This window comes from Oryzias melastigma, linkage group LG4 (genome assembly GCF_002922805.2).
Source record: "Oryzias melastigma strain HK-1 linkage group LG4, ASM292280v2, whole genome shotgun sequence".
NCBI classification, from domain to species: Eukaryota; Metazoa; Chordata; class Actinopteri; order Beloniformes; family Adrianichthyidae; genus Oryzias; species Oryzias melastigma.
Window position 1 is genome coordinate 17,501,019 of NC_050515.1, and position 15,958 is coordinate 17,516,976.

At 37.1% G+C, this 15,958-nt stretch overlaps 1 protein-coding gene across 8 annotated transcripts in view; it reads left to right on the forward strand.

Annotated features, from left to right (window-relative positions):
- The window catches only part of LOC112150267 (discs large homolog 1-like protein), a 101,032-nt gene extending 86,499 nt beyond the window's left edge, over nucleotides 1-14,533 (forward strand). For 7 of the 8 annotated variants that reach the window (XM_024278415.2, XM_036211575.1, XM_024278420.2 and 4 more), the window contains 10 exons: nucleotides 1,297-1,479; nucleotides 4,488-4,551; nucleotides 6,026-6,041; nucleotides 6,467-6,508; nucleotides 6,892-6,942; nucleotides 8,302-8,403; nucleotides 8,563-8,735; nucleotides 8,816-8,925; nucleotides 9,642-9,733; nucleotides 11,519-14,533. In XM_024278415.2, coding sequence (XP_024134183.1) covers nucleotides 1,297-1,479; nucleotides 4,488-4,551; nucleotides 6,026-6,041; nucleotides 6,467-6,508; nucleotides 6,892-6,942; nucleotides 8,302-8,403; nucleotides 8,563-8,735; nucleotides 8,816-8,925; nucleotides 9,642-9,733; nucleotides 11,519-11,625 — 940 coding nt within the window. In that variant the 3' untranslated portion in view covers nucleotides 11,626-14,533. The remainder of the gene's footprint in view (nucleotides 1-1,296; nucleotides 1,480-4,487; nucleotides 4,552-6,025; nucleotides 6,042-6,466; nucleotides 6,509-6,891; nucleotides 6,943-8,301; nucleotides 8,404-8,562; nucleotides 8,736-8,815; nucleotides 8,926-9,641; nucleotides 9,734-11,518) is intronic. The other variant, XM_024278416.2, reaches the window with a different exon arrangement.
- Nucleotides 14,534-15,958: the final 1,425 nt, after the last annotated feature.

Below are 15,958 nucleotides of genomic sequence, written 5' to 3' on the forward strand. Positions count from 1 at the left end.
CTGCTGCATCTTTAGTTTCTGTTGCACAAATGTTCTTTATATCCAAATGCACTATTGCAACTATTTTGTCATTTTTTGTAACGTGTTAACGTTACAAAAACAGCTAACAGCTAGAGGGAGACAATATAAATAAAGAGATACTTGGATTTTAACGTATCACTTCTGCACCTGCCAAAACCCAGAGGTGAATTTCTAATGAGCTCCTGCAAAAATATGTCTTAAAAGATGACTCAGACTTTTTTTAATTGTTGTTAAAAACTGCATAATCACAATTAAAGGACCATTTGGAACAACTTTATAACAGAAAAAAATAAAGTTGGAGTCGGACTTTAATGGTTTCATCCAGTTAATTTTAAAATTCTGGCCACAGGTTTGACTTTTTTTCTATTGTTCCACTGAAAACAAAAACCACATAAACCCCAAAACATTAGCATTTGGAATAATTTCTGAAAAGAGTGTTGCATTTTCAAACAGACTTGCAAGCGCACCAATGCATAACTGTATGCTTGTTCAAACACACAGGGGTATTGGATATAATTACTGAGTTTCACTTTACAACATAGCAACATCTGTTTTTGCATTCAATTCAGTTGAGAAAATATGCCAGGTTTGTTATTTTGTTCCGTGCAATACATCCTGGTTCACAATCTGCTATCACACTCAAGTGTGACAGTCAGATAATTGAGTTAACTCAACTGCTGTATCTTTTAAACTAAGATGAAATATATTTGTATGTTGCAAACTACTCTAAACAAACTCCTCTCACCTCTTGAAATGTCCCTGCTCTGTGATCACGCTCTCCTTTATGATGTCGATGCAGACTGGAGTAGAGCAGCAGAAGGGGCTTTGACCTGATGCTGGGGTTCTGTCAGCCTGTCTGCTCCTCTGTCACTTCCCTCCTCTCTGTCTGTGTTCTGTTTTATTGATGAAGCCAGGATGAACTTTAGGGAATACTGCTTATTTCAGCTCTAGTTGCATCACAGTCACAAACACACGCAGACGTGTCGTCGCCCTACTTTGCAGTCTCTTCCTTTTGAGTGAGTTTGAATGTTTGTGCCCACATTAGACATATTTCTGCACACGCACAGCCGTCTTTTACAGCTTAATAAAACGGGAGACTTTGTAACTAATTTAATAAACTCATAACTTTCAGCTCCATTTTGCCACACTTTTTCTAAACTCTTTTACATACATTTGTTGTATATTGTGTTTATTATCTTCAAAGTTAATATAAATATATTATTGTGATGTGTCTGATGATTCTTCTGATGTGAAACGTGTGCTGTGTTTTTTCAGGGCGTTGTTTGACTACGAAGGAAGTACATCAGATCTAAACACACCCAGTCAGGTCCTGCCGTTCCATTTCGGAGACATCCTCCATGTGAGCAGTATCGGCGAGGACGAGTGGTGGCCCGCTCGCCATGTCAGTCCCCCACCCCCAAACTGCCCTGATGTTGGGGTCATCCCAAGCCGCAGGAGGTCAGAGCTTTAGGTTTCATAAAGTTGTTATAACACTAGTATGTAAATGAACAGTAAAAAAAAAAAAGAAAACTTGAAAAAAAATGTTGTTTTTTTAAATCCCTGGCATTGCAAACTTTATTTATATACATTGTGATGTGAGCTAGTTTTCATTAGAAATCAATTATTTTTAGAATTATAGAAGTACCAGGAATTCCTTCTTACTCAAAATATAACAACATTTTAAGAACCTACTCTGATGAAAATCTTATATTTTTGGTGTTTTTAACATATTCTTGGAACATTTTTCTGATGATGGAGAACATTTATAAAGAAAATTAAGCTCAAATTTTCATTTCAACGTATTTCTTTATGCAAATTGTTGTGAATCGAGAGCAGACATAAAATGCTCTTGGAAAAGGAACCATTTGTGACATAGAAAATGCACCACAAGCTCCCTGGTCCACTTCGCTAGACAAATAGATCCATTTACGTCTTCGTTTTCCTCGTTCGAGCTGGCATCTGGCTCAAAACTGTACGGATGGATAGCTCCAATATTTCTTGCAATTTTTGTTGCACCGCGCAGGTGACTCTGTTCCTCATGAGCTACTGCCCTGCTTGTTTTGCAACTAATCCTGCTTCAGTAATTGCTGATTCGCTGGACTGAGTGAACCCAGTGTCTGACTGACTGAACACAGCTGATGCAGGTGACCAGGAATTACTGAAGCAGGGTTAGTTGCAAAACAAGCAGGGGAGTAGCTCACGAGGAACAGGGTTAGAGACCACTGGCCATTGGGGTGTGAGGGGCTATAAATTAGCGGTAAAGCATGTAAACAGAGAGCTCTTTGAAACAAGGAGTTTATAGGGTGAGGGAGAAGGTCTCTCTGCTCCAACAATCCTGCCAAAAACGTATAGGCAAATTTTGAATGAACTTCTACAGTTGTGCAGAAACAATGTCCTAGAAAATGGCAGTTTTTTTGTCTTGGGTTATAAACGGCATCATTAAAATTGCAAGACCACTCGGAGTACCACATACAATAGATCAGAAGAAGATCGGAGTGGGACTGTAATGATATTGTGACATACAGTGAGTTTTGGTCTCTAAAACCAGACATTCAAAGCTCCACTAGATTTGTTGAGTCAGTGCAACTAATTTTAGTGAGTTATCAAAACGAAATAAACTTTTAAAATAATAAAAAAAAAAAACACTTTCTTTTTAGTAGAAATACTTAAAAAAAAAAAGTTTATGTGATGGGAATACTCAGGCTTTACTTTTGTCATAAAATAGAAAAGCAATCCTCTTTATAATACATTTTTGTGTTTTATCATTTTTATCACGTGTAGAATAAAATTATAAAATTAAAAAAAAAAGATTTTATAAACAGCATTTTAACCTGTTTATCAGTTTACATATTACACTAGCATTCAAACCCCTCATTTTTCCTACTTCTTCCAAAATAAAAGCAGCTGAATGATAAGTTAAAACAGATCATTTTAAATATCAAAGTTGATACATTGTTTTCCAGGGTTCATTATAACTTCTGATAAAAGCTTTTGCTCTAAAATATAAAAAAAAAATAATAACCAGTGAGTTCATAACACGTAGGTAAATTACAGATGTTTGAAACCTTTAGATGCCGATGTGTTATAAGACAGCGATGTTTCCTCATCACACAACTGAATGTGAAACTGTGCTGCTTCCTCTCACCTCTCTCTGGTTCCACTGCAGAGGGGGTGTCAGGCAGATGTTGATAGGTTTGGAGGGTGCAGGGAGCCTATTTTGAACCAGTCAAGTTGCCATGCGAGACATGACGGTGACGAAGAGGGATGTGCAGTGATGAGATGGAAGGAAAGGTAGTGACAGGATGTTAGGAGGGGTTAGTGAAGGAGGGAAGGGAGAATTAGAGGAGACAAGGAAGAGAAGTAAATGAAAGGCGTCAGGAAGAGATTTCAACACAGAGGTTTGATAAGCTGACAGTAACAAGCAGAGCTTCAAAGTAGGTTAGAAGCAGTAGAATTTGTAAATTGAGTTCTTATGTAGAGAAAAATGTGTAAAAGTTGCTAAAAATATTTACCACAAGTGCTTTTGTGGCTAAAACGTCTTCCTTCATGTTAAATAATTTAAATTCACCACGTAAATCATTAAAACAAGAAAAAAAAAACTCAGATTGCAAATCTGTTTTTTTTTAAGTTGTTTTTTTTAATTATTGACCACATTGCATCTGGACTACCATTTGCACTTTGACAGTTGTTTGGCAAAATGACAAGTGTAAAGAGGCTTAACATGCATTATGTAAGACTTTGTGCCTGAAAGCCTCTGAATCTTCAGCTGGAGTAGAAAAAGAGAGGCTTTGGGAGAGAATCCGGAGCCACACGAGGTGGTAACCTTATTTGAAATTTTAGAGTTTAATGTGATGGTTAGCAGGAAGCAGTCCTGCACAGGAGGTGACAAATCTATTTCTGGATATGAAAATGTCTCCACAGCAGGAACAAGAAGACCTCGCACTGTAGACTGGAACATTTTGATATGTTCTGACTTTCATTACATTTCAATTTATAAGCTCCTCTTGAGGTTCATATCCTTTAAAGACCTTCTGCTCTCCCAAAGTCAAGTTGTCCCAGGAAACACTGGAAGAAAGACAAACTTAAAACTATTCAGTTAGTTGTTCTTTTTACTTACACTGAAAGATTTTTTTAATGGTTTTCACAATGGTTTTCCTTTGGATTTTTAAAAATGTTTTTTTCTAATAAAAATCTGCTTTTCAAAACATTATTGGTTTGTCTTTAGCTTTTAACGGGTTTTTGACATTTTAAGATTATTTAGCTTTTTTGTTTACATTTTTAGCTAATTTAACAACTTTTGTAGTACTGATAATTATGTCAACTTATAAAAACATCTTATTTTTCCATAAAAATGTATTGTTTTTATTAAAAAATTCTTACTTTTTAAAATGTATTGTGATCATTTTGAGGTTATATTCTGTATTTTAATGTTTTTCTTTCACTTTCCCCTTTTGTTGGACTCACAGAGCAGAGAGGAAAGAGAGGTCGAGGTTAAAGACGATCAGAGTGTCCAGGTCTCAGGACAGATCGGTGAGTATCCAAAATTCTTAACATTAAATCTAATTTTTACCACATAAAAACTTTCTGTTTTAGTAAAGCACCTTCTCAGAGATCAAAATATTGGATTTTTATCTCACTACAAATTAAAAATGTAATTAGATATCCAAAAAAAATGCAAAAACTAATGCTATCTGAGAGAAATGAACTGTCTTTATCTGCTGCTAATGCTGGTAACTCATCAGACATGGAAGATAAATCACCTGCTATTAGATCATCTATCCCATTAATTCATTTGTGGCTTGGAAGATATTTGAAGTTGAGCTAAAAATATAAATCAGCCATATAAAACATATTTCTAGCATTAAAAAGCACCATTTGTTGAATCCTTTGATGTTTTTAGTATTAATTGCATTTTTGTCTTAACTTTCCTACTATAATATTTTTGTTAAATCCTTAATCAATAAATACAATTAGCATTAATCAAATCAGATATTTGAATTTTAAACAAAACTGGCTTTAGAAAGAAAAATTGAAAAATGAAATTAACATTTAGTTGAATTCTGAGATTTTTTTACACAACTTCAGAATTTTTTGCATTACTATTGTTTCTGTATCTAAAGTAATCCAATTACAAAATAAACATGCAAAAAGCTAAAGAAAGCTTTTATTTGAATGTGTAGGTTTATTGCATGTTGCCTTTTTTCTTAATATAATTATGTAGTAATAACCTGACAGATGCTTTAATGATGTCATAGTGAATGCCTCATGATGACGAGAGAAAATGTCATCTTTGCATCCTGAGATGAAAATAAAATAAATCCAAAAAAATACCCACTTTTGTTCTATTTGCAGTAAACTTCTCCTTATTTCACTCATTCTCTTAGTAATAATATATGTATTTGATTTAAAAAGGCTTTTGCTACAGGACAATATTTCTACTGACTAAATATGGTGGCACCAATTCATTAACTGAAGGAGAAAAAGGTATGGAAAAGATATTTATGATGAAAATGAACTATCCAACTTTCATCAGATCAATTTCGAATAAAAAAGTTTCAGGTTTTTCTTGTTTGTGACATCACTTGTTATTAGGAGAGGTGATGATTTTTTTTTTTTAATTGCTGAAGGCAGACTGCAGGAAGTCTCATGCTTGTGATGTACAAAGATCTCCGACAAGTTAACAGGACTTCAGTCACACATCGTGCAGACCTGATGAGTGCTGACACTCAAGCTATTGATATCACTGAGCTGTCAGCACGCTCTCCCTCTGTTTTCCTCACACTGTGTGAATCAGCATCTCTACATGATGGAAAAATGTTAATTAAAAAAGAAGCACACACACACAATTCCCTGATAGACTGAGTCTACAATTAGTCCTTCTCACTCATCAAGTGTGTATAAATGTGTGTGTTTCCTACAGAGTTTCTGCTGATAATAAACACCCTGTTAGGAGTGGGTTTGTGTGTGATGACTAACACTCTCTTGTCTCTTCTCTTCCCTGCAGGATCCAGATGACAAAGGTAAGTTTCTTCTCCTTTGCTGACATCTGCTGGTCTCTAGATGCAACTGCATCTCCCACATTGTTGACAAATTTCCTCCACAGATGTAATTTTCCCAGTCTCCTGTGCAAACCTGAAACATTTGGTGTCATAATAATACGTTTTGTGTTGACATTTATGGAAATATGAGTCAGTTTGTTTAGTTGTTGGACAGCTCAGCGCGTTAGTCACAGTTTTGGCTTGGGTTATTGGATTAGATCACGCCTTGAGGAGTTGCTGGTTCAGCTGATGAAAACGAATGGATGGGATTATTGTGTTTTTTTTTTTTTTTAGGGAATTATTTGTCTGAAAGAAAGTTGCGTGCATGTGTCTGTGTGTATCTATGTGTTTGTGTGTTTTTGTATATGTGTGTGTGTTGCTGACTCTGACCTGTCTTGTCCTTCCAGAGCTGGTAACCTCTGGCACCAGCGATAGTGAAAGTAGTTCCTGTAAGTGTAGACCCTCCTCTGTCCCTCCCTCCTTCTCCCTCCTCTTCCTCCTGTCTGTCACTGCTTGCTCTTCTTTGTTTATTAATTTGCTCTTTTTTTGTTTCACACTTCAGCTGCCTAAAGCAGTTGTTGGTCTGTGTGCTTTCCTCTGTGTGTGCTTGTGTGTGTGTCATGTACAAATGAATCTATATTTAAATTTGCGTATGTGTGTGCTGTAATCATTGTACTTCTTTGTGCATGTGGGTGTTTTTGTGCAGGTTGCCTCTTTCTGCCTTTTCAGGGTTCTTGACGAAGTGTGTCCTGAGAAAAGTGAAAAAGTGTGATGTGCTAACAGTCATACACCTCTTAATGTGTCCATCATTCATTTGTGTTACTTTGAACAGCTGGTCAGGAGGAGATCCTGCTCACATACCAGCCTGTCATGCAGCAAGAAGGTTAGTGCTTCACTCCACATCATCTTTTTTTTGCAAGGTTTTTTTTTTGTACGCACATCACTTTTAACCATCTGGCGTATATCCTGAAACAGAAAATAAATTAAAATAGTCTTTTCTTGTTTGAACAGATAATGAAGCTGTAAAAAAATAAAAAAAATCCACATATTTTTGAATAACCGTAGAGGAACCAATGCTTTCTATTGGTGTTTAGAATTTCTCTTGAACTACATGACACTTTTTTGGTTCTGCATAATGTAGAAACTAACCAAGACATATATTCAATGTTTTTCAAAATAAAACATTGCATTTACTTTAGCATGATACTTTTTGTTATTCAATTATCTTTCATTACATTGACTGTTGAGAAGTGGTTCTGCCATCTTCATGCAAAGATGCATAGCTAGCAAGACTATATTGAACTTTTGTTGCACATCACAATGCAGTAATGTCAATGATAAATGCAGAACACACTATATTACATATTGGTAAACGTGGAAATATGCACACTTTTTTTAATTTTACAAAAACAGACACAACTAGTCCTATTTTTTTAAGCAGGTTCTCAGTCAAATAAAAAAATCCCTGATTTTGTTAGGCTTTGATGTGTGGACACAAATGCAGGACGGCTGGTAGTTCCAAAAAAATGAGTCTTTAATAACAAAATAATCCAAAAACCAAGGAAGAGCTGTATACTGAAAAACGGTATCAGTCACTAAGGCAAAGTAAAAAAAAAAAAAACCCACTCAAGGTCTTAAAACATAACACACAGGATCAAAAAACCCTGGCAAGGGAGACGAGAAGCTGGAGAGTAGCAAGACAAGACAAACCTGCAGGGAAGTGAGGGGAGGAAACCGTTAAATACAGAAAAGGGAGGGAATAATAACCGTAAGACATGGGAAACTCGTTAAGGAGAAGTGGTGATCAGGGGGAAAACGCATGACAGATTTAAGAACCAATTTGTATTAAAAAAAATCCCCAAAAGATTTTGAAACCCCGTCTAATTGTAGACGTAAAAAATGTTGATTAATATAAAAAACAGAATTAGAAATAAAAATTGTTGGCAACATTCTGGAAAGGTGAATATACATGAGACTACAGGGCAGATATGTATAAAAATATGCATGTGTTTATGGGTGAATGGGTCTGTGACTATAAAGTGCTTTGGGCCTTGATAAATGTAGAAGAGCACTAGATAACCATATAACTATCGGTCACTTGGCTATTTTGGCTTCTTAAACCTGAGTGAAACTTCATTTTTGTCACTATTAGAAAATAATACAAACTGATAACATATAAATGTTACTTTTAAGTATTGGTGCTGCTTAAGTCAACTTCCTTGTATTTCTGCCTTGATTCCAGTCAACTACACTCGGCCTGTCATTGTCCTCGGCCCGATGAAGGATCGAATCAACGATGACCTTATCTCTGAGTTCCCCAGCAAGTTTGGCTCCTGTGTCCCTCGTGAGTTCCTCATAAACACATAAACTTCCACTTATGATGCTGAGGCATCAGATTGATGCTGTTGCTGTGTATAATCAGAGTTATATTACCTTAATGTGATCTTACTTTAGTTTGTTTGACCTAAACTTATGTTTTTTCCTGTATTTGTGCAATCCTCAGACACAACGCGACCACGGCGAGAGTACGAGGTGGATGGCAGAGATTATCACTTCATGGCCTCCAGAGAGCTCATGGAGCGAGAGATTCAGGAACACAAGTTCATAGAAGCGGGACAGTACAACAACCACCTGTATGGAACCAGCATTCAGTCTGTCAAAGAGGTCGCCGACAAGGTGAGGCCTCTGACTACTGGAGCATGGGGGGACCATATAGACAGTTAATAACAATCGTGTTACTCTGTGTGTGTCTGCAGGGTAAACACTGCATTCTGGACGTATCAGGGAACGCGATAAAACGTCTCCAGATGGCAGGAATCTATCCCATCGCTATCCTCATAAAACCCTGCAGTGTTGAAAATATCTTGTGAGTGGCAGCCATGTTTTCACTTCCATCATCATCATTATACTTCAATTCAAGTCCACACTATGATAATGGTGTCTAATGCTTCGGGTTAAGGCTCCGTAACCATGGAAACACAATTGTTTGGTCAATTCTATCCTCTTCCACAAAATAATTATTTTGTCTCTTAATGATCCTGCTTCAACGTTGTTATTGTGCTATATTCACCAACGATGTCCATTAAAAAATGTTAAAATGCTTTTATTTATCAATATCTAAACTCTGGTTCATTTAAAGCAAAACACTGTTTTACAACAAAACTGCATCACTTTCTACCCCATTAGCCTCACTTTTGTCTTATCTGCTGTGCACCAGTTATTCTGTGATTGGTCAAGCATTAAGGTGGGCGGGGCCAACAGCAAAGAACTACTGTTTACTGCTTGCAAAATATTTACCAGCTTTTAGAAAAGCTTAGATCAGCTATCTTTACTCTTACAAAACACATTCGAGAATTTTCTGTTGCACTTTTTGGATACACTGCAACTGTTTTTACTGAGTCATTTCCTTTAATGATTACATCGCCTGCAGTTACTGTAACCCTAACAGTAAAAACCTGTAATGACCTAGAAATGCTCTCTTTTATAATTGAGTCACCTGCTCTTCACACAATAATACATTTCCAGTAAATGAAACATTTCTGCAAATGCATTTTGCCTTCTTACTCCTCTGTCTTTCTGCAGAGAGATGAACAAGCGTTTGTCTGAGGAGCAGGCGAGGAAAGCCTTCGACAGAGCGCTCAAGCTGGAGCAGGAGTTCCCCGAGTATTTCACCGGTTAGTTTTGTTGCAGAAGTGCATGTGTGCTAGCTAGTTCTTTCCAGTTTGCTCCTTAAGCATATGAGTCCACATACAGCTGTTTTTATTATTTTTCAAACATCTGATGAACGTAGTTAGAAAAAAAAAGCCAATTCAAACAAAAAGTAGGAGGATATATAGTTCCCACTTAACGTAATTCGCTCAGTAAATTTGCGTGGCTCTCTTTCATTGGGTGGCAAATTCGTTGCTCGCCGGCTGTCAAAAAATGTATTCGTTAAGCTTGATGCCGCGACACATGTGGGAGAAGCTACCAACTGATGTTTCTGAATTGAACTTTATTAATATCACAAGAATAAATTCATTAAATAAATAAATGAATTCATTAAATTCAGTCATTATCATTCATTGTTTTAACCTGATCAGGAGTGGTGTCTGTGCTTATCTTACTTACAAAGTATGGCCGACAGGGATGATGTTGAGAAATCAGGTTTATTTATTGTGAAGAATTCCACAAAAACATCGGTTACACGTCTACATGTCTGACATCATTCTGAGATTCTCCCGTTACCGGGAGCTGGTTCACTTTCGTTCTGGGGGCTGTGTCTTGTATAACAGCTTCTTCCACTGTGTTTCTGTGTCTCTCTGACCGATAAAAAAGCTCGCATTGGATTAGTATTCTACCTGCTGATCGAGTCCCTGAAAACGTCACGTGGCAAAAGCTGAGTCCCTGATCGGTAGATGTGCCGTGACAGATATTTGAACTCTGGCCTGATTTGAGCCGCTCAAATTGTGGTGCTGCCAGACCGCCGTGCCTGTTGCTCAAACCACGCCACGGGACCTCAATTTGCATCTGTGCCATTGACTTAACATTGAAACAGGCTGCCACCCGAATCGCGTTCGATGTGAATGCAGCATAACAGACAATCACATGAACTTCATTAACACTTTCAAACTGTGTTTAAGTTCACACCGGCCTCTGCAACTCGAGTTCAAGCGACCACTTTCAATTAAACGTCTATGTAAAAGCGTGTATATGAGTGTTTTGGGCTTCTGCATTCATAACTCTCGCACTCACATGTCGCAAGTTTTTAAGTCAATTTTCCTGCTCTATGTACGAAAGTTTTACTTTGATCAATCAGATTTGGTAGTGACGTATGTGTATTATCTTTTTTTAATTTACGGAAGTGTCAAACGTTTGAAAATTAGTAGTGGAGGAGAAATTCACCATTTTGGTTTGTGCCCAGCTGGAATTATATGACACCAAGTTTTTCATATATTGAAATAGAGCTGTGACAGAAAAAGGCTGGAGCAAAATTCCCAAGATTTGAATCGCTTTGACATTCTCCACCAAACTTCTTCTGAATGTGCAAGAATCAGGTGGTGATAGTCAAGTATGGCTGCTGTATTCTAAGAGTGTGCTCAAGAATACCCGTTTAGCGTGTTCTTGAACACGTGTCAAATTGTATGTAACATAAGATCAAACTTTTTCTATTTAATTTCTGGAAAAACAGTGAACAGCTGCCATCATTTGTATAAAATCTTCTAGTTTAAGAACTGAAAGTTCCTGTTTCCCATTTACCAATTTCAACAATGACAATAAGCAATTCTTCTTCAGTAAATAATTGTGAGAAAAATGCTAATTAATCTAAGATGCTAAATTATTCTCTGCACATCTGGTAAAAAATATTTTAACCTTGTGAAACAAGATTAAAATTTATATAAGCAATCCCAGAAATAGTTTTATAGTATTAAGAATGATGCTTTGTTCGGGATTTGCCTAATCAGCTGTTGTTTGTTTGGCAGCTGTGGTCCAGGGCGCGTCTTTAGAGGACATCCACGCACAGGTGAAGCAGATCATCGAGGAGCAGTCTGGTCCTTACATCTGGGTTCCCACCAAGGAGCGACTCTGAATAATCGCTCACACACACTCACACGCTCACTGTCAATACTTCCCACTCGTCTGATTTTCTATTATCAGCCTGCTTCCTCTCTAACATGGTGACACACACATATTCACACAAGCACACGAAGTGGGCGAAGCTGGGACTATCCGGGACTCACGTCTGTCCAGCAGCCTGTCGGTGGATCTTCCTTCAGCTCAGTTCCTTATTGTTCAAGGAAGTGGTTCAATCAAGGCGACATGTACCATTATCTGATTTATTTCATTACTGTTCTTATTGTTGTTGTTGTTGTTTTCATATTAACAAAGGGTAATGCATTCATGTATGGGTTTGTAATGATAATATTGTCACCAAGAGGCAGACTTTTGCACGCTGTAGCTTTAAGAGCATGTTTTTGGGACAAATCTTGATCGTTTTCCTGTTCCGTCTGTCTGCTCGTCTTTCCTCATTGTATCACTTCTGTTTAGAGTTTTATGTTTATATCTATCTTTTTTTCCATATTTCATCCCAGTTTTTTCCATCATCTACAGCCTTTAGACTCGAGGTGATTTTTTATTGGGAAACAAAATGTATAGAAACTTAATGAAATTAGATTCCATCTTCTTCCGCTCATCCTGGACCGGGTCGCGGGAAATTAGATTTGAATCAATTATTAAGTGGAGTCCATTTTTTAAGGTTAAAATCCAAACTCATAATGCTGGAGCAAAACACTGAGAGCCTTGGTCCTGTATTTTTCACATTTACAAAAGTTAAGCAGAAAAAAGTAAATAAACAATTTAAAGTAGATATTTCAGCCATCACCTTTTTTTTTAATTAAGTGAATCAGGTGAAGTTTAGGGTACAGATTCCAATCAGCATGATGGCTGGAATGTCCACAGACAGTCATTACCTCAGAAATGCCTTTCCTTGATAGATTTTAGTGACAAAAGTGTTGCATACATGACACCACTGGGTGTGTTTCTGTAAGAAAACCCTTTAAAGATGCCACCAAATTATAGATAAAAGCTTTGTTGACAAAAGCTGGGGTCCATTTAACCATGTGCATCCTATCTAGAAGATTACAATAGCTCAATTTTATGGAAAGGAGCCACAAAAAGACATTTATCTAAAAAGAATCCAAGATGTGGGTCTCTGTTTGTGCAGCAATATTTACTCCTCTTTTTTAATATTGAACTTAAACATTAAAAACACTTAGTTTTAGTAGATTTTAATTTATTTGTTAATAAAAATATAGATACCTCTTTATTATTAGTCATTCTTTATGAAATGATCACAAAGTAAAACAACAATATGACCACTTGAGTAAACTGAATCGGAAGTCTGCTTTGTTTACACTTTTGACGACATCCTTTCTTAACCTTAACAACATTTGACATCATTTCTCATTGATTCTATGATCTTCAGGTGTATTTTTTGCTCCTTTGAATGTGACTAAAAGTGTTACATCAACTGACAGTGCATTGAAACCGACAAAAAGCCAAATGTTTTGTCTTGCCATCAACACAGAATAGGTTACAGCCTTATTCTGTTTTTGTTTTTTTGTTTTGTTTTTTTTTTTGTTTAATTTAGCTAAATCAGATTCAGTTTTAGGATTGAATATTATTTACTTGGAAATGAGCAAAGTAAAAAAAAACACTTTAGTTCACCCAAGTTTTATTATTATTATTATAAATAGTAGAAATACTACCTTTAAACTTGTCAAAAATGAATCTGAAGTTAAGAAAATCCTGGATTAGGAGTGAAGACCCACCAAAACTGGGTTAAATCAATACTATGTGGGAAAATGTAAGAATAATATTTTCATTCAAACTCCTGTGAAAAATGCAGGTCCAGATGCTCTCTGTATGAAATATTTGGTTCTCTTGGTTTTTAATTCCTTCATTTGTCCTCCATTCGTCCACAGTGGGACATCCGTTAGACAGTGTATCGTCTCCTTCATCACCCTATGATGTTCATCCTCCTCTTTCCTTCATATCGTAGTTGCACTAATGAGGGCTGGTTTCCTAAAAGCATCTCCAACCACATAGCTGATACTCCGTTTTGACCCGATCTTCACAGCTTTGAGTTGTTTCACACACTGTACGTCTTACGTGTGGGTTCTCCTCTGGTGAAAGCTTCTGTCATGAATGGTTGATCCGCTGCATGACTCCTTCAGTTCAAGTTGTTTTTTTGTTTTTGTTTTTTATTTTTCTCTCTCTCATGCTGCATTTAGAACTCTGAGCCTTCTTTATATACTTCAGAAGCTGTTTCCAGGTGGGACGTCTGCACTCCGCACATTACTGCATGGTACTGAGGGGATTTTTTTTTTTTTTTACCCAATTTCCAGCTGAAGTTTGTATCTCGTCAAACATGTCTTCATGAAAGTAAACTGGCATCTGCTAAACCTTCTGCCTGTTAATTAACAGCTAAAAAAATGAATCAATCGGACTAACCTGACATGCGTGTTTTCAAGTGTAACATGTTAGATGCTTTGGGTGACAGCCCCCTGTACGGACTTGTAAGCCATCCACTCCCCACGTCCACCCTGGAGCCCGAGGCCACTCCTCCAAGCTGACTGGAGACCAGAGACACACAGAAAGGCTGTTCTGTCAGCAGAGTAGCTCTCACATCCCAACAATGAGTTCTCCATGTGACCATGTGTTTTGAAAGTTTCATGTCCTCCCAGAATGTTGAGCTTAACTGAATCTTTTCTGGCCTGTAACCCTTGAGATGAGTTGTGTTTGTCTGTTGAGAGAACTGAGCTCTGTGTGACTCTGGCTTTGTGTTTTAGCCGAGGGACCATGTCACTGTCTGTTAGAGTAAAGCACCGATGCAAAGAATCTATTACAGAGATGGATCTATATCTAACATATTATATTTATCCCTGCTCTAACTGCCTATTTTGGTACAAAAAATAAAAGTCTTGAGATTTACTGAACTCCCTCGACCAATGAAACACTGATTATTGTTTTGTGGTACGAAATCTAAACATTAACTTCTTCTACTTTTCCCTTCAAGTCCCACTCCAAATATATTTTATCTATTTTAAAATCTTTTAATTATGATTAAGCTGTTTTTAGCCAAAATAAAAAAAAACTGGTTTTTGTTTTGTTTTGTTTTTTTACATACTTTCTGCAGAGTTTATCAGAAATGTGACTGAGTTGTGGATGGGACTGTTGGCATGGAAGTAATCCTTCAATTTGATATCCCATTACTCCTTTGTTTACTCTCTCTCCTGCTAGCTTACAGCCCCTCACAACTCCAAGCTAACATTAGCATAGCAGAAAAAAAAAGGCCAACAACATCCGAGGTATGGAGCCATACAGTTTGAAACCGTCACGATTTAAACAAAGAATTACTCAGAAACACAGTTTTAATCTTAAATTATTTAATATATGTCCTCCATTATGAGAAAATACCATTTTCAGTGGAGTGGGTTTTAGACTTTTGCTTTGGTGACTCAATCACTTTATTTTTCAGAACTACCTAAGAGTAAATGACAAATTGGACAATAAAATAATGGAATAAATTAAGTTACATAAAAAGATAAAACAGGGCTGCACGGTGGCGCAAGTGGTTAGCGCTCTCGCCTCACAGCGAGAAGGCACCGGTTCAAATCCCGGCTGGGACCTTTCTGTGTGGAGTTTGCATGTTCTCCCCGTGCATGCGTGGGTTTTCACCGGGGACTCCGGCTTCCTCCCACCGTCCAAAAACATGCTTCATAGGTTAATTGGTGACTCTAAATTGCCCCTAGGTGTGAATGTGGGAGTGACTGAGTGTGTGATTGAGGACCTGTGACAGACTGGCGACCTGTCCAGGGTGTACCCCGCCTTCGCCCATCAGTGGCTGGGATAGGCTCCGGCACCCCCGCGACCCCGAACGGGATGAAGCGGTCAAGAAAATGGATGGATGGATGGATGGAAAAAGATAAAACAAAATACATAAATAAATAAAGGCAATTTTAGCTTATTTAAGAGAAAACTAACTTTTTTTTTATTTTGGGCACATCAATTGTTTTGAAGTGAGATCATTAAAACCTTGTTCGGTGTGAATTTTCCTCTGTTAAAATATACTTTTGATTTATCAAGGAAGAGACCAGTACTATACTGTATCTTAAAACGTCTGTGCGTGCGGTTTATTATTTATCATATTCGAGATCAACTTTGCCATGAAATCCTTGGGATGAGAGGAACCTAATGAGAAGATTTCACTGGTTCTATATGAACGATCAAAAACACAATTTAACTTTTCAACAATTTAAGTGTTGAATGTGTTACTAAAAACGGTTTCCACTTGGTGGTTTTCAAATCTGCAGTCATTTAATAATCATAAATCAAAAAGGAATCCAAGAAATAGAAAAGAA